General features: G+C 33.8%; 3 protein-coding genes and 3 long non-coding RNA genes across 17 annotated transcripts; 3 read left to right on the forward strand and 3 right to left on the reverse strand.

Moving 5' to 3' along the window:
• Positions 1-306: 306 nt before the first annotated feature.
• Positions 307-2580, forward strand: CycK (cyclin K). Of its 2 annotated transcripts, none has more exons than XM_012370332.2 (8): positions 307-514; positions 684-956; positions 1035-1166; positions 1226-1331; positions 1434-1491; positions 1569-1741; positions 1830-1976; positions 2054-2580. In XM_012370332.2, exons 2-8 carry the CDS (start codon positions 738-740, stop codon positions 2479-2481), a joined length of 1263 nt encoding a protein of 420 aa, XP_012225755.1. In that variant the 5' UTR covers positions 307-514; positions 684-737; the 3' UTR covers positions 2482-2580. The 2 variants fall into 2 exon arrangements, with proteins under 2 accessions (XP_012225755.1, XP_012225756.1); XM_012370333.2 differs by having other exon boundaries at positions 310-514; positions 2072-2580.
• A 1679-nt stretch (positions 2581-4259) lies between these two features.
• Positions 4260-7669, reverse strand: LOC105674177 (uncharacterized). Of its 2 annotated transcripts, none has more exons than XR_010889405.1 (5): positions 7533-7669; positions 5882-5961; positions 5631-5797; positions 5172-5530; positions 4260-5082 (listed from the first exon to the last, which is right to left on the reverse strand). It is a non-coding gene; the product is annotated as an uncharacterized lncRNA (long non-coding RNA). The 2 variants fall into 2 exon arrangements; XR_010889404.1 differs by having other exon boundaries at positions 6096-7666.
• Positions 7670-9487: 1818 nt separating this feature from the next.
• On the forward strand, positions 9488-11016 carry LOC136998874 (uncharacterized). Its single transcript, XR_010889398.1, has 3 exons — positions 9488-9684; positions 9822-9978; positions 10063-11016. It is a non-coding gene; the product is annotated as an uncharacterized lncRNA (long non-coding RNA).
• LOC136998803 (uncharacterized) lies at positions 10877-13567 on the reverse strand. Of its 2 annotated transcripts, none has more exons than XM_067352021.1 (3): positions 12871-13567; positions 11803-12777; positions 10877-11729 (listed from the first exon to the last, which is right to left on the reverse strand). In XM_067352021.1, exons 1-2 carry the CDS (start codon positions 13215-13217, stop codon positions 11805-11807), a joined length of 1320 nt encoding a protein of 439 aa, XP_067208122.1. In that variant the 5' UTR covers positions 13218-13567; the 3' UTR covers positions 10877-11729; positions 11803-11804. The 2 variants fall into 2 exon arrangements, with proteins under 2 accessions (XP_067208122.1, XP_067208117.1); XM_067352016.1 differs by having other exon boundaries at positions 10877-11712; positions 12871-13559.
• Positions 13568-15377: 1810 nt separating this feature from the next.
• LOC105674210 (uncharacterized) lies at positions 15378-23550 on the forward strand. 3 transcript variants are annotated; one of them, XR_010889363.1, is made up of 4 exons: positions 15378-15853; positions 15942-16244; positions 22144-22719; positions 22806-23550. It is a non-coding gene; the product is annotated as an uncharacterized lncRNA (long non-coding RNA). The 3 variants fall into 3 exon arrangements; XR_010889365.1 differs by having other exon boundaries at positions 15386-15853; positions 22623-22719; positions 22806-22847; XR_001101075.2 differs by lacking the exons at positions 22144-22719; positions 22806-23550 and adding an exon at positions 16533-17044 and having other exon boundaries at positions 15711-15853.
• On the reverse strand, positions 17370-20958 carry PSMG1 (Proteasome assembly chaperone 1). 7 transcript variants are annotated; one of them, XM_067352192.1, is made up of 8 exons: positions 20826-20958; positions 20611-20742; positions 20155-20378; positions 18395-18504; positions 18181-18260; positions 17930-18096; positions 17643-17844; positions 17370-17553 (listed from the first exon to the last, which is right to left on the reverse strand). In XM_067352192.1, exons 4-8 carry the CDS (start codon positions 18487-18489, stop codon positions 17372-17374), a joined length of 726 nt encoding a protein of 241 aa, XP_067208293.1. In that variant the 5' UTR covers positions 18490-18504; positions 20155-20378; positions 20611-20742; positions 20826-20958; the 3' UTR covers positions 17370-17371. The 7 variants fall into 7 exon arrangements, with proteins under 7 accessions (XP_067208293.1, XP_067208290.1, XP_067208275.1 ...); XM_067352189.1 differs by having other exon boundaries at positions 20155-20367; positions 20573-20742; XM_067352174.1 differs by having other exon boundaries at positions 20573-20742.
• Positions 23551-23566: the final 16 nt, after the last annotated feature.

Consider the following 23566-nt stretch of genomic DNA (forward strand, 5'->3'; position numbering starts at 1 on the left):
TGTAGAGCAGACCCAGAGCAGCCCCAGTGTAGCTAAAACGAACAAGCCCACTATTTTACTATAAATGCAAGTCTTTCATTGGTGGAGAGGTTGCAATGACGTCATTAACCAACCCTGGGTCGTTCAAATCCTGTATAATCGAAAACGCTATTAGTTTCGGAACGCAACAAAATCGCAAGACCGTCCTCGCGATTTTGATGTATGTCCAAATCTGAATGGTGCGCTACAAATATAGACCAATTGCAAGCTTGTTACTGTTCTGCTTTTTGGACGCAACCAATAGCTAAGGAGCGTAGATTATTGACTATCGCAGTTTCTTGTCGCGCGCAACTGAATTCAACGTGCAGTAATGTGTAGTTGGGTGTATGAAGTGTTGTTATGTCAAGAGATGCATATGCGAAGTAAATATTAAAAATATAAATCGTGTACTTTTATTTGTATACGCTGTTTGGGAAAATACAATAATAAATATAAACTACGAAAAGAAAGTTGTTTTTTATTAAACATTTCACAAGTAAGTAAAGAATGTGACATGTGAGTGTGAAGTGATAGTGAGAATGTAACAAGCATAAATCTTATGAACTATCAACAAACACGATATCAACGATATATGCCAAAACACCACACATTAATTACAATAATAACAGGATTTTATTTGATATTATTTTGATGTGTTATTTCAGATATTAGTAATGTACATCTGCTAACACTAAACTCAACTTGAAAGTGATTCGATCATGCCGTGCTGGTATTATGAAAAGAAAGAACTACGGAACACACCGTCTATTCAAGACGGTATTGACTATGACACGGAATGCAGATATCGAAAAGAGGGTGCGCGTTTTATCATTGACACTGGTACAAAAATGGATTTAGGTTATAACACAATGGCAACAGGTGTAGTGTATTTTCATCGATTCTACATGTTTCATTCGTTCAAGAATTTTCCACGATATGTGAGTACATTTTTTACATGCTAATGTTCTCAATATATTAAGCTTAAAATATAGTAATTATGTTACTGCGATATATAGGTGACTGCTTGCTGCTGTTTACTCTTAGCTGGCAAAGTTGAAGAAACCCCTAAAAAATGTAAGGATATTATAAGGACTGCTAAAACATTGGTATCAGAACAGAAGTTTATGACATTTGGAGAGGATCCTAAAGTAAGTTGTTTATTAGCATAAAAGATTTTAGTATACCAATAAACATCAAATTTTTGCAGGAAGAAGTATTGACATTGGAAAGAATTTTATTGCAAACTATCAAATTTGATTTACAAGTGGAACATCCATATAGTTACTTATTGAAATATGCAAAATGTCTTAAAGGTAATTTCTATCAAACATATTACAAAAAATTATATAAAATATTCATAAGAAACTTGTTAAGAAATTTACAGATATATTTGAAATAAATTGGATTATTTCTAGGTGATAAAAGCAAACTACAAAAAATGGTACAAATGGCTTGGACATTTGTTAATGATAGGTATTTATTAAATATTGATACAATTCTAAATATTTAACACAATAAGAACAGCTTGTTTTATTATGTTTTTTTTACAGTTTATGCACTACACTGTCATTACAATGGGAGCCAGAAATTATAGCTGTTGCTCTAATGTACTTAGCAGGAAAACTAAGTAAGTTTGAAGTGGTAGACTGGGTGGGAAGGCAACCAAAACATTTACGTTGGTGGGATATGTTTGTCGAAGATGTGACTATGGATCTTTTAGAAGGTAAAGTCACAAGATTCCACCCTAGTACTTTACATTCTGTTGATTATTGTTATGGCAATCGAACCAAAAATATTGTATGTAATTTTAGACATTTGTCATCAAGTATTGGATCTATATTCACAAGCCAATAATGCAAAACCACCTGATTCACCACCTATGGTACCATCTAGTGAAGCTTGTAGAGAACGACCTGCTACTGTTGCTACTGCAGATTCTGCAACTAACACACCAAATGGTAAATAATAAAGACATACGATTACGAACAATTTTATCAAGTTGTTAAAAATATTGTATCATATTGGGGTGTTTAAGAATTGACAAATGTTACAGTAACACCAGGAAAATCTACTAAGATCGACACACCAGTCGTTTCTGCTAATGGATGTCCAACTACAGATGTCGTAGATACAATAAAACCAATAGAGGTTTCAACGGTACACTTTCCTACATATCCGACAAATTTTCCAGCCTCCAACAATACGAATTATCCACCCGCGTTTCCACCTGCTAATGTTTCGGTACCACCTCCTCCTGTGAATACAATGAATCATATTGTGCCAACAATACATCATATGGGGTCGTCCACTGCTATTCGTCCTACACCACCGTCGGCAACGATCACTAACCAAACCACTTTTCAGCCTTATTCCTATCCCACAAACGCATCATATTTTCCAGCAAACAATCCAATGCCACCAGCTGCACCGCCACGAAGCTATTATCCCCCACAACCACAATGAAAAACTATGTATCATGTATATTCTTCGGTATAACTGTATCGATTTAAGCGTTATTAATTAAAGAAAAAAATTAGCAAAATATACAATTTAAATTTTGAATCTTTGTTATACTTTTTATTGTTATCAATAATATATATAATTTTTCCTACTTTTAAAGGATTGCTCAATCTCAATATTACCTCTGCAAATTAACCAACAGACTTGATTCAAAGATAAAATTAATAAAATATGTAATTGTACTTTTTTAATTTCCTGTTGCTTAGTAAAGGCACATAGCCGGTCTCTTTGTGAGAGATCAAATTGAAAAGTTGCTTGTTGTTTCTCATTTTTTTTTTAATTATATATGATTTCAATTATATATGAAGAACTTTTAGTTTTTACTTAATTAGTTTGTTTAAAAACATTAGAAGATATTGTAGGATTATACATTTATTTAATAATATAGAGTACAGTTAACAATATAGAGTACAACTAATCGCCATGTACTTTTTCGTATAGAAGTTCGCTCGAGACTGACTATTCGCTCGTTTCTCTACGCACTTTTATACCCTAAAGAGTGGTAACATAAAAGAAAACCGACATTGTTTGTCGCGGACCGCCAAAAGAGTTTACTTATAATTATCTCAATAGACGCTGTGATCGAAAACATAAAAAGAAAACTGACGTTATTTGTCGCGGGCCGCCAAAAGAGTCATAGACGCCGCGACCGGAAATATAAAAGAAATAAATGAAATAAAACATTAGACGGCGGATCGATCTGTCGGCAGTGGATCAATAGATCCTACAATATATAGGCGACGCCACTTTTGAAGCACGATAAGAGCTTTTGGTTCTCAGAAGTATGTAGTTGGAAGTATCGCTTCTTTTGTTATGTTATGGTGTCGTGACGATTAACGAGTTTGCTTCTGTCAAAAAAAAAGTAATATCTGAGAACGTCTTGACGTGTTATACCATCTTTTAGGTTGTTTCGGGTCGAGTAGAGCGAAAGTGTTTTAATTATTCTTGTTATTTTAAGGAATACATATCGACCGAACTCTAATTATAGGTGGAAAACAGATTGTATTTCAAGTGACTCAGAGTCACTTCTTAAAAAATAACCATCACGGACAATGTGTCCATGTTGTCAAGGGAGACAACAAAAGAGTAAGTAATAGCGTTTTCGATTATACAGGATTTGAACGACCCAGGGTTGATCAATCACTATTTTACTATAAATGCAAGTCTTTCATTGGTGGAGAGGTTGCAATGACGTCATTAACCAACCCTGGGTCGTTCAAATCCTGTATAATCGAAAACGCTATAAGTGCTTCTGCAGGCGGTCTATCTAGCAGTGATGCGCTATCGTGGGATTTTTTCCCGTACGGAACCTCCGTGCGCATGCGTAAGCTGACGTCACAGCTAGACGTTGGCTGCTACCACAGATGTATCTAGGTGTACTATAGGGGATATGATAGTTTTCCCGCGTTTTTAATGACACACGACATATTATAGTGCATTATAATCAATTACAATTGAAATTAGCTGATATTGTGAAAGAAGAGGGTGAATTACTGAGGGTTCAAAGCGTTTGCTTAATGCGCAGACGCAACTTTATTCCCACGACAGCGCATCACTGCTATCTAGACCAGGGAATCTGTTCCTCGGATCCAGTGTTGCGATATGGGACCGGTTGTATGCGCATGTGCGGCTCTGCGCATGTGCGGTGATGGAGATCCAGTGCTGTTATATGTTATGTGTTGATCGTATGGCGGGACGTTTTGACATGAGAAGACCTTCTCATGTCAAAACGGGACTACAAATAAGGTAAGATTTATTTATTTACAAACATGGAATCTACGGAGCCAGCAGCAAAAAAACCAAGAAGTAAAAAATTTCAATCAATTTCAAAAAATTTAGAAATATTTTTAATGTAGCGGGGTAACGGTGCCTTGTTTAATTTGTATGAGACACTGTACTGACGCCTATTGCCGCACATGCGCATACAACCGGTCCCATATCGCAACACTGCTCGGATCCGAGTACCACCGCATCCCGTTGTCTCAAACGACATTGGGACGATCCGAGAACACCAGCATTCGTTTATTTCACTCATTTGCATTGCCAAAGTGGCATTTCATTTCATTTTTTATACTGCCAAAGTGGCACTTCTTCTTTGTATTGCCAAAGAGGAATTTATTGTACAGATTGTGAATGATGAAACACATATCTATGTATTAATATGTTGGTATTATTTATGTATTACGATTCTAAAAATCAACTTCCTCAATTCAATGAAATAATTATAAATATATTATACTTATAAATCTTCAGCTGGGTTATCTTTTTATTTGTTCTTTCTCTTTTCAAGTAACATTAGACATTTAGTTTTAATTCCTAACATAGTTTTAGAATTACTTACAGAATAATAAACTAAAAGATTTTACATATAAAGATTTCCTTTGTTGAAAAAATTGTCTGCAAATTTAGGTTACAATTTACAATGCATTTCATTATTTAATACTTGTAAAATTGGTTCTGCACATTTGGAATCCATTGCTAAACTGTCGATATATAATATATATAATTTAGCTGACATCTGTTTAACTTCAGAACATGATAGAACTGAAACAAATAGATAATTTTTATTTTTTAGTAGAATATTTATATTTAATATGCTTTAAATGTTTATCATGTATAAAACAAATACTAACCTTTGCACCAACTCCAAATATAAAATCTGGGTGTTCTAATGGTTCAATGTTACGATCAAGTTCAGTAATATCATGTGCCTTTTTGGTAACTAATAGCGTTTTCGATTATACAGGATTTGAACGACCCAAGATTGGTTAATGACGTCATTGCAACCTCTCCACCAATGAAAGACTTGCATTTATAGTAAAATAGTGATTGACCAACCCTAGATCGTTCAAACCCCGTTTATTTGAAAACGCTATAATATTCTCAAAAATGATGGAACATTTGGAATTTCTCGATTTGTACCTTTAAACCGTTTCATATTATGGCATGCTATATAAATTATACTTTTTGCACCCGATAATAAATCAGATATCTATAAAAAATAAATATATATTGCAGTTAGATTTATTAACTATATATTAAGATTACTAGATAAATGATTACTAGATAATTATAGTTAATAAAATATTTACCGTATTTATAAATTTTTCTGCATATTTTGTATCTAATTGTGGCAATATTATACACAAATATATATTTTTATCAGTTTGATGAAAGATGATAGAAACTTTTGTACCATTTTCATTTTGTATAATACATGCTTCTTCCAATTTGTACAACAAGTATTGTTGCATAAAAGCTGAAACAAAACCAAAATAGTTTAATAAGATATAAATAAAACAGATAATCTAAAACACTGTCATATTGTAACAGAATACATTACAAATTAAGGAATATCCTTCCATTAAGATAAACTTTCGCATATGTGTTGGTTTATTTTTTACCCAACGAACATGTAATTTTCTGAAACAACAATCAATTGTGAAATATCAGTAAATATGCAGAACATCAATTTATTTGTATTTTAATAAAAATTTTATATGTTTTAATAAGAAAATAAAATCTGACAATTCATTAGCATCGTAATTGCGACTCACAACCATGTTTCCGGATCATTCACTTCATATTCTTCATGCCAAAATGCTAGTGGACATGGTGGGACAGTTTTTCCAAAGGCTTATAGCGTTTTCGATTATACAGGATTTGAACGACCCAGGGTTGATCAATCACTATTTTACTATAAATGCAAGTCTTTCATTGGTGGAGAGGTTGCAATGACGTCATTAACCAACCCTGGGTCGTTCAAATCCTGTATAATCGAAAACGCTATTAGTTTACACCGATTGTTTAATACGCGTACCAAGTACTAAATCAGCTTCTTTGATTGGTGTAGATTTTACACTAAACGATTTATACCTATTGGAGAAGCAGATTTAGTATTTGGTACGCGTACTAAACAATCGGTGTAAACTAAGCTAAAGAAATTAGCCATCTTTCACTCAAACGTCTTATGAAAAAAAAAAAAAACAATATAATGCCAAGGCTTCCGTTTCTACCGAAATGTCCGCGTTTCCGGTATTGAATTGTTTGCCATGAGATGTTTTGTGTAAATGCAGTTAGTTTTCTTATTGAAAGTTTTCGCTTTAGTTTTTTTATTACATCCGATAAAACAAGCAATCATTAGCATAAAATTCTATTAATTTTGATACTCAATTAAATTCCAATAAAATTTTAACAAGCGTAACAAGCGTAACAAGCGTAAAATATATTTTTATAGGTGGACTTTTGAAAAGCTATCACCTCCGATTTGGCTGATATTCAGCCTAAATACTTATTTTATCTAGTAAATAACATTCCCAAATAGATTTTTGGCGCAAATGCTCTCTCCGCCCCCCCCCAGCCCCCCTCAAAGGTAAAACCGTTTTTGTTAATTTTTTCAAAAAGTATTTATTGTACGGAAAAAGTTGTCAAACAAAAAATAAAGCTCATAAAAAGCTCTACAAATAAGGTCGTATACATATTTTATCTAACTCTAATATTTTAGTCGTTGTTATCAAAAAACTTGCAAAAGCCATCGTAAGGGTGGCACCCTCTGTATCCAAGCATGCACTTTACAACGCAAAGCGAGGTTCCACGTGGGTTCACGACTTTCTATGCAAAGCGAGATCCAGATCCTATGCGTATAGTTGTTTGGTGGAGGAGGCCCCCGCAGGGGGCGAAACATACTGCTGCTATATTTTTGATAATAACGACTAAAATATTAGAGTTAGGTAAAATATGTATAAAATCTTGTTTGTAGAGCTTTTTACGTGCTTCATTTTTTGTTTGACAACTTTTTCCGTACAATAAATACTTTCTGAAATAATTAACAAAAACAGTTTTTCCTTTGAGGAGTCTTGGGGGTAGAGGCATTTGCGCCAAAAATCCATTTAAAAATATTATTTACTAGATAAAATAAGTATTTAGGCTGAAAATCAGCCAAATCAGAAATGATAGTTTTTCGGAAGTTTATTCTCGATATTATAAATACTTACTTAAAAAAGACAAAATTTCTTGGTTTAAGAGATCAGGGAATCAATTGTATGTTCGTTAACCGCGTTCAGAACGACTACTGAGGGCTGTTTCAACCAACGTGGTTCAGTACATGGTATAAAGACAAGGGTATGCTCTTGCGCACGCGACCAATCAAAATTGTCAAAGTGATACGTCACAGATAAGCGGTAAATTTAAAACTACTGTTTCCAAGCAGCTTATGGGTGTTTACGATAATTCAAGTTCGAGTTAGTTTCACTAGGACCGAAAAATGAGATAGACATAACCATCTAGAATCTTTATGATTTATGACAACTCAACGCTGTCTTATATTGCTTGAGTTAAATTAATTGAATTTGTTGAGTTTATAGAGCAAATTTTATTGTAATAAAAAAATGTTAACTGCAAATCAGTCTATGAAAGAAACAAATAATGTTGGTATGTATGTTGATATACCTCTTTAATAGATATAATTATATATATATGTATATAATTATATTTATTAAACTCAACAAATTCAATGAATTTAACTCAAGCAATACAAGACAGCGTTGAGTTGTCATAAATCATAAAGGTTCTAGATGGTTATGTATATCTCATTGTCGGTCCTAGTGAAACTAATAGCGTTTTCGAATAAACGGGGTTTGAACGATCTAGGGTTGATCAATCACTATTTTACTATAAATGCAAGTCTTTCATTGGTGGAGAGGTTGCAATGACGTCATTAACCAATCTTGGGTCGTTCAAATCCTGTATAATCGAAAACGCTATAACTCGAACTTGAATTATCGTAAACACCCTATATTAGCAGCATTCTCGTCAAATATATTATTTTGATTTCAAATTTGCAGAAAAAAATCTATTTTGAAGTAATATTTTATGAACTAATAAATATCCTGTAATAAAGTATAATATAAATAAACATTATAAACTCAATATAGAAAAATTAAATATAAAATTAACATAAAAATATTAATCTTTTTCGTTAAGGTATTAGTATTTTTTTCTTAGATATTAACATTTTTATCGGTTACGTTTTCACTGAAAAGATTTCACTCAATCATGCGTTTCCGAACATAAACGTCAAGCACTGAGGGTCACCATGTTTAGTCGAACCGTTTGGATGGTCTGATTGGCCCCGAGTGTGACGTCACACTTTGACTGCGCAGTAAGTGAATACGAGATGAGCATACCCTTGTATTTATACCATGGTTCAGTATAGCCAGATTTGGCCCGGTTTTTCGCGCATGCGCGACGCGGCGAACGCAGTGAAGTGTTTCAGTCTAGTAAAAAGGTATACCATAGGTACGTTCCACTTGGCGATCGCAACGCTTGTGGAATTATTTTATCTTTGTTTTTCATCGAAAGTTAAAGAAAGATAGATAATGTTCACGAGCGTTGCGATCACCAAGTAGAACTCAGCCCATATAATACCCGTTCATTTTAAAAATTATTATTTTCTGAAAAATCAATAAAAAAATTAAGTATATTTACATATATTTATATGTATATGTATATGTATATGAAAATATAAATATATGTAAATATACTTTATTTTTTTATTGATTTTTCAGAAAATAATAATTTTTTAAAATAAACGGGTACCATATGGTATACTCTTTTACTAGACTAATGGCCGGTTTATGCTTCGGTCTTAATCTTAATCTTAAGAGTTGATAACGTAGAATGCCATAAGGGCGTTTATACTTCCCTAGTCTTAATCTTATAGCGTTTTCGATTATACAGGATTTGAACGACCCAGGGTTGGTTAATGACGTCATTGCAACCTCTCCACCAATGAAAGACTTGCATTTATAGTAAAATAGTGATTGATCAACCCTGGGTCGTTCAAATCCTGTATAATCGAAAACGCTATTAGTCTTAATCTTAATCTTGGAAAGATCCCATCTTTTAACTTTAGTCCCTAATGTCCTAAGGCCGGGCCAATGAGGTAAGTCTGACGTCCGACGCAGCACGAAACCGCGCGAAATAATGGTTTTCGATTCTTGTAAAATACGAAAATGAGTGATGCTGATTTAATTGAATATGTCCAACAATTCGATGTTGTTTAGAATAAAAAAAATCTAAATTATAAAAATAAATTAGTGGTGAAGAATAGTTGGAACGCTATTGGAGAAGCGCTAAATTTAAGTGGTAAGTTAGTATGTAGAATCTAACCTCTTAAATTGAAAGAACAAAAACTGTGTAGGAGTGTTTTTATAGTTTTTCGGAATTATTTTACATTTCTCTTGAGATTGTGATAAAACGTGGGTATTTTTATTGATTTTCAGCTGAAGTGTGTGAACAACGATTTGCAAATATTAGACACCGATATGCAAAAGAGCGTCGAACATTACTCGACAATACACACTCTGGTGCTGGAGCTTATGTGTCCAAATGGCCACATTTTGAAGCATGCAGCTTTTTAAATAACGTTATTGCAACAAGGTATATATGTACAATTATTATCAAAAAAATATTTACATTAAGTATAATCAAAATTCGTTTTATATACTGCTTATTATTTTTCAGAGCGACAAGAACCAATTTTCAAAAAGCCACTTGAACTGATTCAAGTGCGAATAATTTGAGAGTCAGCGCAACTGCAAAGTTCTCTATGAGAAGTTGTGAAACTCGTGAAGCAGCTAGTAAGTGCTCTAACGAAGCAACAATGGATGTCATGCCAGAAGGTGCTTTGCAATCAAAATATGACAAAGTAATAAGCGTGCCAAACACAGAGAACACATTTTTGGATGTTGACCTAGATAATTCCGAGCTTACTTTACATGATGTATTCCTAATGCGACATAGCGGTAACTATGAAACGGAATCGCGTTCAACATCGCGCATGTCATCCGCATCACAGGCAACATCTACTTCTTAACATACAAAACACAAAAAAAGGAATTCGAAAGGAGCAGATCAAGATCTGATTCAACTGACAAATACGATATCTGGTACATTCAATAAATTTGAAAACTTGATGAAATCCAGTCAACAGTGTGACGAACTTCCTGCAGAGCTGTCTGATGAGGATTTTGCTTTCGGTAGGACAGTCGCTTTAGCATTGAAAAAAATATTTCTTCTAATAAGAAAAAACTAATCTTAAAAGCTAAGATTTTAAATGACATCGCAAATGCGACAGATGATTAATTAACAATTTTTTTAAATAATGCATTTTTAAACTTTTTGTTCATTTTATTATTATTATAAAAATCTATCTTAAAAAACGTACAGATTTATATATATATATATACATAGATAATATATATATTATATAAATATATATATGTATATATGTATTTTATTACATATTTGCATGTGCTTTAAATAATTGCAAAAATAATTTTATTTGTAGTTTTGTATTTAATATAATCTGTCATTTATACCTATGTAATGTATAAAGCTAATGTACAATGAAAAAGAATGTAAAGAATTTTACATCGAGTTTTAGAATACTTCTTAAATAAGAACGTTAAAATGAAACTGTCATTGTTTTCATTCTTATCACAATCCATTTCCTTCCTTCTTTTTCTTTCATTCCTGACATACAATTGATTTCTTAGATTTTGATAATGCATTTCGTGTATGTGGATGATTTGTTTTGAGTTTTTGTAATGTATGCTTGTCCATTGTACAAAGTATACTTCTACATTTAATATAATTGTATTTGCTCTTTAAATTTCAGTAATAAAATATTTTGTATATATATTTAACGATCGGGAGAATCATTAGTATGATAGCGGAGATTACAATAGAATTCTTCAGAATGTATAAGATTAAAAAGTGCTTCAAGTTGATCGAAACTCAAGCAAGTTACAATCATCTATGATAGTAACAATTTGTTCCACAGCAAAAGAAGAGTTGATATGATGGTGAATATAAAATTAAATATTCTGATGGACATGCACATTTATATTCGAGTGGAACATGAATTTGTTGATGTGGATTTGACATGTTAAATATAATTAAAGACTCGTTGCTATTATTGTCAAGAAGGAATTTATGTGCTAATTGATTTTCCAAAACCTGGACAGCCTAATCAAGTTGATTCACCGAAATCTGGACAGCCACGTTACGTTGAATCACCAAAGTCTGGATGGCGACATCGACCTGTTGATTGTCTATCGGGCCAGCTTGAACAACCATATCAACATCTGATTCGTCTGACATTGTTCACACCTGTATGATACATATTTCTTTAAAAACATAATTTAAGTTATATGATTATAGATAAATTATTATAAAAACCATTTTATTTAAAATACATACGATTATGGTACATTTCCTTGTCTGACATATTCCCACTGCCAAGGCACGGAACCTTCTACGCTTATGAGGTAGTCAGCTAATTTATCTCGGGCCTCTTTAGCAGTTCTTGATGGATTGTTTGATCCCAATCGACCAACGGAACGTAAATCACATGGTATTTTGTTGCACAGATCTGATTGAAATACTCCATTTTCATTTATATATTCACGAACTCCCGTTTCAACATATCTTCTTTCATGTTCTGGAATATCCTCTGCACTTTTTTGTAGAAAATTATGTAGGACAATTGCTGCCATAACTATTTCTTCGCAAGTTTCTACAGAACTGATTATTTCCTTCCGCAGAATTCTCCATCGTTGCACTAAAATGCCAAATGCATTTTCAATCGTTCGCCTAGCTCTTGAGAGTCTATAATTAAAAATATTTTTTTCTTCTCCCAAGTTATTGCCTGGGTATGGTCGCATTATGTGCTTGTCAAGGGGAAATGCTTGATCTGCTACTATGTAATGATTAAATTTAATATTTGATCCAGGGAGATCGCATGGTTCTGGAATTTGCAAAGTGCGATTTTGTAAGGCTTTACCAAATGTACATTCCTTGAATATTATAGAATCGTGATTAGAACCAGCTGCTCCAATGTCGACAAATATAAATCGATAATAAGCATCGCAAATGGCCATTAATACAATGCTGAAAGACTTCTTATAGTTGAAGAATTCCGTTCTAGTGTTCTTTGGAGCTATAACATTGATGTGTTTACCATCTATAGCTCCAATGCAATTAGGCATATTCCATCGACGATAAAACTCCTGAGCGATGTTCTTCCAATCATCAGCTTCCGGGCGTTTTAACACACTTGGCTGCAAAACATTCCATAGAATTTGACATGTTTCTTTAATAATAACATGTGCAGTTGTTTTTCCGATACAAAAATTCCTTGCAATCTCTTGCGTTGAACAGCCTTCGGCTAGGTAGCTGTAAGCGAAAAAGAGTATAAAAATGGATTTCAATATTTTCATAATACAATCAAATTAAAATATTGTACTTTACTATATATGTATGACTTACTGCAATGTTAACGTCAATCGATGTGCAGGTGATAATGTAAAAGGATTTCTTCGAATATCCTTCTGCAGTTTAGGTCCAACTAATTGGAGTAACTCATTGAACTGGCTCGGAGAACACCGTGTATATTTAAAAAATTGTTCCTGATCGTATTCAATATTCAGCATATCTTTCATTAAAGAAAAGAAATGACCAGTTTCGTGTCTTTTTCGATTCAGTGGCCGAACAGCGTATCTCCGTGGTTTTCTTTTATTTTTTTTTTTATTTCTTAATAATACACATGCTGCATAGGCATTTGATAACAAAAGTGCCATTCCAAACATTAAAATTTTTTGCCGCTGACGATTCATTTTAACATTTACTATAATCTGCAACACCGGGGTCTATTACAATTTGTGGTTAGGTTTTGTTACATTTGCACATGCGTAGTTCGAATTTCCAGGGAAGCATAAACGAGTCCTTAAGATTAAGTTAAGATTAAGACTAAGATTAAGATTAAGACCGAAGCATAAACCAGCCATAAAACACTTTACTGCGTTCGCCGCGTCGCGCATGCGCAAAAAACCGGGCCAAATCTGGCTACACTGACGTGGTTTAAAAAGGCGTTAATGCCCTATCCAGCCCTATCTACACCATTGAACTATATACCATACTGGAACGAGCACAGGCTACCCCCTCCATTCGACAAAACGGTCAGACAAGGCAGTGACTCGGTACCGGATTTCTCTTTCTATCTCGTCTACTCTCGATTAATAGTAAGGCACTAGATATGTAGGTATTCTCATCCGCCATTTTGGTTCCTATTAGATGGAAAATTATAGCGTATACAGGGTGACACTTAAAGACTGTCCACTAAGTACATAGCGTTATTCCTTGCCAAAAAATGAGTCGAAAAAAGTCCTGAATCATTTTTAATAATTGACGTGTTAAGCCTTGTGTCCACGATGCTAGAACTCAATCCGAGATCTCGGTCCGAGTCCTCGAACAATAATATTTATACTTGGCTGAATATAGTTAGCGTTGTAATCGAGTTACGATTCTTTACGATGATTTTCTGATCTATGTTATATTGCCAAGTTGGTTTATAGATATCATCAAGTGATGCACCGCTTGATTTCGAATGTTTTATTTTATTTAGATGGTCCAGATATTGTGATCTTAAATTATTAATTTTTTTTTGCAATTTCAGTTGTTAGTGGTTGTCCTGTTAATTCTTTGTACTGATTACAGATTATCTGTAAAGCTTGATCTCGTTTCATACGATTATGATAATCAACACTTTTTGTAACATATAAACAAGAATGTTGTTGATATAACATTAATAAAATTTTAACATTTTCCTTATTATCCATTTTTTATTATAAAAGAAGTTTTTTCTGAAAATCAATTTTATATATTATTATACTTTTCTTGAAAAATAATATGTATATATAGGTTATAATATATTTTTAATGTCTAATTTAATCTGCATTAAAACTAATAATAACTACTTATGTAAATCTTATTAATTATTAATCTTATTAATTTATTTTATTTAAGAATTATATTTTTCTTATTTTTTCAATTCTATAATTACTTACTAAAATATTGGACTTGTTCGTTTTAGATTCACTGGGGCAGCTCTGGGTCTGCTCTAAACAAGATAATACAGGACAAACTATTTATCTGTCCTGTATTATCCTGTGTAGAGCAGACCCAGAGCAGCCCCAGTGTAGCTAAAACAAACAAGCCCATTATTTATATTGTTCACAGTATAGCCGAGAGCACAAGCTTTTACATAAAGCATAACGCATAAGCATAAGGAAATTGATTGGTCTATATATAAGCATAAGCAAATGCATAAGGAAATGGACCAATCAATTTCCTTATGCTTATGCGTTATGCTTTATGCAAAAGTCTGTGCTCCGGCCATATCTCGTATCACTATAAGTATCTTATATTTTGTCTTGACAGATAGTAAAAGAAACTAGTAAAATCTAACAACTCGCAATAACTTGTACCGAAAAATGGGACGCAACGCATTTTTTCGTTCGAACTTCTTATTCGAGTTTTGCATCCAAGTTCAGTGTGTACATGATTTGAGTTCTAGTAACTTTCCCTCGGTCCGAGATCTCGGACCGAGTTCTAGCATCGTGGACACAAGGCTTTACACATGTACGCTATACTATACTATATACGCTATAATTCTCCATCTAGTAGGAACCAAAATGGCGGATGAGAATACCTACATATCTAGTGCCTTAATGGAACGCATATGGCCGGAGCACAGACTTTTGCATAAAGCATAACGCATAAGCATAAGGAAATTGATTGGTCCATTTCCTTATGCATTTGCTTATGCTTATATATAGACCAATCAATTTCCTTATGCTTATGCGTTATGCTTTATGTAAAAGCTTGTGCTCTCGGCTTATATATAAGCATAAGCAAATGCATAAGGAAACGGACCAATCAATTTCCTTATGCTTATGCGTTATGCTTTATGCAAAAGTCTGTGCTCCCGCCTTTATGGCCGGAGCCAAAACCTATCATACGAACGAAGTGTAGCAATACTGAGGCGGAATACATTGCCTCCACGCATACACTTTCCACGCGAAGCGAGATTTCACATGGGTTTACGAATTTTTACGCAAAACGAGATTCAATCCAGACCCTGTGTGTATAGTTTTTTTGATGGTGGAGCCCTTTCGAAGGGGGGTGGTGGTTTTTTACAAAATCAAAAACCTCGCGTGGAAAGTTGCAAACCCATGTAGAACCTCGCTTCGCGTGGAATATTTATGCGTGGAGGCAGTGTGTTCCGCCCACCCTCCCCCCGCCCCTTCCGTCACTGTACTTCGTCCGTATAAAGGTTTCCTAACCTGTAAAGTTGTCAACTTTTAACGCTAAATATCTCGCTTCGCGGGGCAGAGCGACACTTTTTTCAGATAGAAAAATTTTATTTCACACAAAAACGCATCGAATAAGCTTAATTGGATCAAAATCGGAGGTGAGGTAGCGATACTGTATAATTACCAAAATAATAATTGCGATCAACTTTTGACAATCACATTTACTTTCTCATTCTCGCAATACAGAGACTGCAGACTTACAACTTTCGATACAGAGATGCATTCAAACATTCGTGCATGCATGCCAATGCAGACACACAAATTGTACTCTATCTACCTGTCCAAAGGTGAAGCAAGTGATGATGCACACAAAGAACTGTAAGAGAAAGGCCAATGGTAGCTGCCTGCTATGTAAACAATTGGCTGTTCTCTTCTACTATCACGCGAAACACTGCCAAAAGACCAAGTGCCTTGTTCCGTACTGCTCTTCTATCAAACATAAGTTAAACAGCAGTAATTGCAACGACTGCAGCAGGCACAACTACTCAGGTAAGTAGAATCGTATTGTTATTCAAATGTAATAATAAAATACTAAATGTAGTAATGAAATACTAAAATATCAGAAAATGAAGTATAGTGATGGTCATCTCATTATATGCATCAATTAGTGCCTAGAAATGTGATACAAGAATTTTGAGTAAATACTTTTAGCGCGACCAAATAGTCAGTCTAAAAAATGATATTTAGTTACCAAATGTTATTTGCTATATACATTTTATGAAAAGTCTTGTTTGTTTAATTGATGTATATTTTTTTTATTTTGTTATTTTTTTACAGATTTTGAATTATTAAATATAAAAGAAGATACGGAATTATTAACAATAGAAACACAGTTAAAATTATTAAATATAGAAGAAGATGCGGAATTATTAACAATAGAAACAGATTGTGAATTTTTTTTTAAAGATGAAACAAGATTGGATGATCAAAAATAGAAAAAAATTTAGAATTAAAGATAAAAAAATTCCATCTGCTAATGTTTCACCTCCTGTAAATACAATGAATCATATTGTGCCAACAATACATCATATTGGGTCGTCCACTACTATTCGTCCTACCACCATCGGCAACGACCACTAACCAAACCACTTTTCAGCCTTATTCCTATCCCACAAACGCGTCATATTTCCCAGCAATCCAATACCACCAGCTGCACCGCCATGAAGCTATTATCCCCCACAACCACAATGAAAAACTATGTATCATGTATATTCTTCAGTATAAACTGTATCGATTTAAGCGTTGTTAATTAAAGATAAAATTAGCAAAATATATTTATTTAAATTTTGCATCTTTCTATTACTTTTTGTTGTCAATAACATATATAATTTTTTCTACTTTTAAAAGATTGCTCACTCTCAATATTACCTCTGCAAGTTAACCAACAGACTTGATTCAAAGATAAAATTAATAAAACATGTAATTGTACTTTTTTACTTTGCTGTTGCTTAGTAAAGGCACATAGCCGGTCTCTTTGTGAGAGATCAGATTGAAAAGTTTCTTGTTTCTCATTTTTTTTTTTAATTATATATGATTTCAATTATATATGAAGAGCTTTTAGTTTTTACTTAATTAGTTTTAGAATTAGTACTTACAGAATAATAAACTGAAAGATTTTACATATAAAGATTTCCTTTGCTGAAAAAATTGTCTACAAATTTAGGTTGTAATTCACAATGCATTTCATTATTTAATACTTGTAAAATTGGTTCTGCACATTTGGAATCCATTGCTAAACTGTCGATATATAATATATATAATTTAGCTGACATCTGTCTAAGTTCAGAATATGATAGAACTGAAACAAATAGATAATTTTTATTTTTTAGTAGAATATTTATATTTAATATGCTTTACATGTTTATCGTGTATAAAACAAATACTAACCTCCTGCACCAACTCCAAATATAAGATTTGGTTGTTCTAATGATTTAATGTTACGATCAAGTTCAGTAATATCATGTGCCTTTCTGGTGACTAATATTCTCAAAAATGATGGAATTTCTGGAACATTCGTACTTTTAAACCGTGACACATGGTTGCACACTATTGAAATTATACTATTTGCACCCAGTAATAAATCAGATATCTATAAAAAATAAATATATATTGCAGTTAGATTTATTAAATATATATTAAAATTACTAGATAATTATAGTTAATAAAATATTTACCTCCTTTATAAATTTTCCTGCAACTTTTATATCAAATCCTGGCAATATTATACACAAATATATATCTTTATCAGTTTGATGATAGATGGTAGAAACTTTTGTACCATTTTCATTTTCTATGATACATGCTTCTTCCAATTTGTACAACAAGTATTGTTGCATAAAAGCTAAAACAAAACCAAAATATTTTAATAAGATATAAATAAAACAGATAATCTAAAACACTGTCATATTGTAACAGAATACATTACAAATTAAGGAATCTCCTTCCATTAAGATAAACTTTCGCATATGTGTTGGTTTATTTTTTACCCAACGAACATGTAATTTTCTGAAACAACAATCAATTGTGAAATATCAGTAAATATGCAGAACATCAATTTATTTGTATTTTAATAAAAATTTTATATAAGTTTTAATCAGAAAATAATCTGACAATACATTAGCATCGTAATTGCAACTCACAAACATGGTTCAGAATCTATCACTTCATATTCGTCTTTATCATCCAAAAATGCTCGTGATGGTGGAAATACAGTCTCTCCAAAGAAACTAGCCATCTTTCACTCAAACGTCTTATGAAAGAAGAGAAAAATAATATAATGCTCAGGGCCTTTTCTACCGAAATGTCCGCATTTCCGGTATTGAGTTGTTTGCCATAAGATGTTTTGCATAAATGCAGTTAGTTTTCTTATTGAAAGTTGTCGCTTTTAGTTTTTTTTATTATTACATCCGATAAGACAAACAACCATTAGCATAAAATTCTATTAATTTTGGTACTCAATTAAATTCCAATAAAATTTTAACAAGCGTAAAAAGCGTAAGATATATGTTTATGGGTGGACTTCCGAAAAGCTACTTCCGATTTGGCTGATATATAATATTGGAGTTAGGTAAAATATGTATAGGACCTTATTTGTAGAGCTTTGTATGAGCTTCATTTTTTGTTTGACAACTTTTTCCGTACAATGAATATTTTCTGAAATAAGTAACTAAAACAGTTTTACCTTTAAGAGGGTCTGGGGAGGTGGAAAGGACATTTGGGTAATTATGCAGAATACCCACGTCACCTCCGATTTTGACCCAACTGGTCTCATTCGATGCGTTTTTTTTTTTTTTTAAACTTTTTCCTTTCACTAAAATGTCGCTCTGTCCCAGGAGACGAGATATTAAGCGTCAAAGTTGACGACTTTTCAGGTTAGAAAACCTGTCACTTTGACGAATTATAGCGATGTGAGCATACGCTGCGGTCAGGCGCGCATGCGTTGTAACAGAATTGTGCGCGGATAATCATAAATTGCAAGTCGCAAACCCATATAAAATAGTATAATTATGGACCTTGCTTTGCGTAGACACAGGGTATTCCGCCCCCCCTACGGGGGGGCGGACCCCCTGTGTAAAATAAAAATAATAAAACTTTCGTGCGTATTCCAGAGCGACATAGATTGCTTAATGTATCAAACTAGCTTTAGCATTATATATTTTTGTGCAATCCAAACTAGCTATGCTAAAGCTAGTTTGGATTGCACAAAAATATATAATGCTAAAGCTAGTTTGATACATTAAGCAATCTATGTCGCTCTGGAATACGCACGAAAGTTTTATTATTTTTATTTTACACAGGGGGTCCGCCCCCCCTGCGGGGGGGTGGAATACCCTGTGTCTACGCAAAGCAAGATCCATAATTATACTATTTTATATGGGTTTGCGACTTGCAATTAATGATTATCGGAAATATATTTTATACTTCGCGCACAATTCTGTTACATCGCATGCGCGCCTGACCGCAGCGTATGCTCACATCGCTATAATTCGTCAAAGTGACAGGTTTTCTAACCTGAAAAGTCGTCAACTTTGACGCTTAATATCTCGTCTCCTGGGACAGAGCGACATTTTAGTGAAAGGAAAAAGTTTAAAAAAAAAAAAAAAAAAACGCATCGAATGAGACCAGTTGGGTCAAAATCGGAGGTGACGTGGGTATTCTGCATAATTACCGACATTTGCACCAAAAATCGATTTTGGAACATTATTTACTAGATAAAATATGTATTTAGGCTGAAAATCAGCCATCGGAGGTGATAGTTTTTCGGAAATTTAGCCCAAATTTTGACAAGCGTAACAACAAGCGTAAGATGTTTATATTTATAAGCGTGGCGTTAAGCAAGCATAACTCACTAAAACTTTATCCTCTACAAATTTCTGTTGTCGGTATTATAAATACATACCTCAAAAAGACAAAATTTCGTTGTTTAAAAGATCAGAAGATTGATTGTGTATTCTCCGTTAACCGCAATTAACCACGTTCAACAGAAAAACTGTTGAACAGTGCTCTCAGATTTGCCCGGATAGGCGCGCATGCGCAACCTAACGAGCATAAAAACAGTGGCGTGCGCACTGGTGTACTTTTGGCAGGCTCAGTGTAGCCAGATCACAGATGTCTATACTAGTACTAGTAAAAAGGTATACCATATAGTACTCGTTCATTTTAAAAATTATTTTCTGAAAAAAAATAAAAAAATAAAGTATATTTACATATATTTATATGTATATGTATATGTATATGAAAATATAAATATATGTAAATATACTTTATTTTTTTATTGATTTTTCAGAAAATAATAATTTTTTAAAATAAACGGGTACCATATGGTATACTCTTTTACTAGACTGAAACACTTCACTGCGTTCGCCGCGTCGCGCATGCGCGAAAAACCGGGCCAAATCTGGCTACACTGGGCAGGCTCCAGTTTAAATGACGGGCTTCATACAGATTGCACCAAAGCTGCCAGATTGAAGAGTCGGACAATAAGCTACTGCACAGGACAGGATGAGGCTGATATATGAATAAGTAAAGGTGATATAATACCAAAATAGGGTAATTATGCAGAATACCCACGTCACCTCCGATTTTGACCCAACTGGTCTCACTAAATCTTCTTTCACTCGATATTATACTTCAGTGAGACAGCATTAAGCTGCGCATTCGCGCCCATCCGGGCACATCTGAGAGCACTGCTGCTCAATTGTCGTCTAGTCAACAGTGTTGCCAACTTGCTGATAGAACAAATCTTTAAATCAGAATTTAAAAATCTCTAAAAATCTTCAATTATTTACCAAAAAACTCGAAAATCTCTAGTTTTTTATTAGAAAGGGCGGCAAATGATGCAATAAAATGGGATGTTTTGATTGATTAATTCGTAATTTCTCGATTTTCTAATAAAAAACTAGAGATTTTCGAGTTTTTTGGTAAATAATTGAAAATTTTCGGCCTTGACAGACGTTCGAAAAAGTGGCCGTAAACACCACGCACCTTTGACACGCACACTATTGGCTTAGTTTACACCGATTGTTTAGTACACGTATCAAATACTAAATCAGCTTCTTTGATTGGTGTAGATTTTACACTAAACGATTTATAGCTATCGGAGAAGCAGATTTAGTATTTGATACGCGTACTAAACAATCGGTGTAAACTAATAGCGTTTTCGATTATACAGGATTTGAACGACCCAGGGTTGGTTAATGACGTTATTGCAACCTCTCCACCAATGAAAGACTTGCATTTATAGTAAAATAGTGATTGATCAACCCTGGGTCGTTCAAATCCTGTATAATCGAAAACGCTATAAGGGTGCGATTACATGGAGCGCGGTTCGCGGTACGCGGTACGCGGTAAAGGAACTAGTAACCAGAACCGTGCCGCCGTGCCGCCTGTTTTTTTTTCCCTCCTATTACATGGAGCCAAAAACTGCGCGGAAAAGCGGCACGGGCTAGTGACAAATTAACATTTATATGCATTTTTTAAAATGTATTGACTTATTTCTACGTTAATTTTATCGATAAGCTTATTCTTTCAACGGATCTATTTCATAATTGCATTTAAATTAATGAATTTCATTAAAAAATGCATACAAATGTTAATTTGTCACTAGCCCGTGCCGCATTTCCGCGCAGTTCTTGGCTCCATGTAATAGGAGGAAAAAAATACAAGCGGCACGGTTCGAATTACTAGTTATCCGGCAGATCGGTTTGGACGGCAAAGTGTTTTAAATTAACTCAAGTTTATGCTGTGTATACTGCGAACTGTCAACAGAAAATAATTTGGAGTTCGAGCTTTGTGAGCAAAAAATATACATTTGCACATCAGTGAAAATCATTATTTCATCATGGAGATTGCACATATAATGTTAATGGTGATGATTATGTTATTAAAGCAAGCGAGGAATCAATCGAAGAGATATGCAGAAATTACAATGCAGAAAGTTATGACTATGTTCTATATTTACATTTGCTACGAAGAATTGGAAGATGAGCGAAATCCACGTCTAATGTGGGTAAGATATATCTTTTCTGAGCAAAGAAGATTTTTGCAAGGTGCCAGTGATAATTTAATCGTTGAGATGCAATTGTTAGATGAACAAAAATATTTTAATTATCTACGAATGTCTCCATCATTGTTCAATAAATTATTGGACCTAGTTGGCCCTCGCATTGAAAAGCAGAAAATGATTCGTAATCCAATAGCAGCTCGAACAAGATTACAAGTGACTCTACGCTGGTTAGCTAGTGGTGACAGTATGACATCATTGTCGTATGCCTATCGCATTGCCCAATGCACAATTTCGCACATTATTTCGGAAACATGTGAAGCAATTTGGCTCGCTTTAAAAGACAAAGTTTTTCTTGTTCCCAGTGAAAAAAATTGGCGCCGAGTAGCAGACGAATTTGAAACGACGTGTCAATTTCCACATTGTATAGGCTCTATCGATGGAAAGCACGTTATCATTCAGGTATATAATATGTGTATATATGATACATTTATACAGACTTGTTACATTAGCAATCTGATAATGTAAATGATATTTGACCATTACAGGCACCAGCTCGCAGCGGCTCATCATTTTACAATTATAAAGGAAACCACAGTATCAACTTACTCGCAATAAGCGATGCATTGAATCGCTTCCTCATTGTTGATATCGGAGCTCAAGGAAGGCAAAGCGATGGAGGTGTCTTTGACAACAGTGGATTGCCTCATTTATTTCAATCAAATACATTGTGTATTCCTCGACCTATGTGTATCAGTTCTACTGCCACAGAGTTTCCATTCGTACTTGTAGGAGACGAAGCTTTTCCTTTGAATACATATATAATGAAACCGTATCCTCGGAATCGCAGTCTAAATACAAGTAAAAAAATGTTTAATTACCGCCTCAGTCGAGCTAGAAGAACAGTGGAATGCGCTTTTGGAATTTTAGTAGCGCGATGGAGACTTTACCGTCGACCTATTATTGCGTCCACATCTACAGTTGCAAAAGCTGTACAGGCAACGGTTGTTTTGCACAATTTCATCATAAACGAAGAACTTAACTTGCCAACACATAAAAGAAGATATTGTAGGATTCAAGAAGAAGATCAAGACGTGATTAATACCAGTAGTGGACTTATAACTGTGAGTGGTAATATTGCATCACGAAACTTGGCAGCTGTAAAAATTCGAGATAATTTTGCTTATTACTTTGAACACATTTCTCCATTGCCTTGGCAATGGGATAAAGCTTTGTCTAACGATTTTTAAGGTGTACTGAAATTTGTAATTAAAATAAAGTAAATTCAATATTTTTCTGCATACAATTT

Source organism: Linepithema humile, chromosome 1, assembly GCF_040581485.1.
Source record: "Linepithema humile isolate Giens D197 chromosome 1, Lhum_UNIL_v1.0, whole genome shotgun sequence".
Lineage (NCBI taxonomy): Eukaryota > Metazoa > Arthropoda > Insecta > Hymenoptera > Formicidae > Linepithema > Linepithema humile.

Excerpts from the sequence above, each read along its gene's own strand:
- CycK (XM_012370332.2), top strand. The coding sequence starts at position 738 with ATGCCGTGCTGGTATTATGAAAAGAAAGAACTACGGAACACACCGTCT. Across the intron at positions 957-1,034 it reads TCAAGAATTTTCCACGATAT|GTGACTGCTTGCTGCTGTTT; the intron begins GTGAGTACATTT and ends TGCGATATATAG. Across the intron at positions 1,977-2,053 it reads TGCAACTAACACACCAAATG|AATTGACAAATGTTACAGTA; the intron begins GTAAATAATAAA and ends GGGGTGTTTAAG.
- LOC136998803 (XM_067352021.1), bottom strand. The coding sequence starts at position 13,217 with ATGAATCGTCAGCGGCAAAAAATTTTAATGTTTGGAATGGCACTTTTG. Across the intron at positions 12,778-12,870 it reads CGATTGACGTTAACATTGCA|CTACCTAGCCGAAGGCTGTT; the intron begins GTAAGTCATACA and ends TTTCGCTTACAG.
- PSMG1 (XM_067352192.1), bottom strand. The coding sequence starts at position 18,489 with ATGGCTAGTTTCTTTGGAGAGACTGTATTTCCACCATCACGAGCATTT. Across the intron at positions 17,845-17,929 it reads CAGGAAAATTTATAAAGGAG|ATATCTGATTTATTACTGGG; the intron begins GTAAATATTTTA and ends TATTTTTTATAG. Across the intron at positions 17,554-17,642 it reads ATTTGGAGTTGGTGCAGGAG|TTCTATCATATTCTGAACTT; the intron begins GTTAGTATTTGT and ends TATTTGTTTCAG.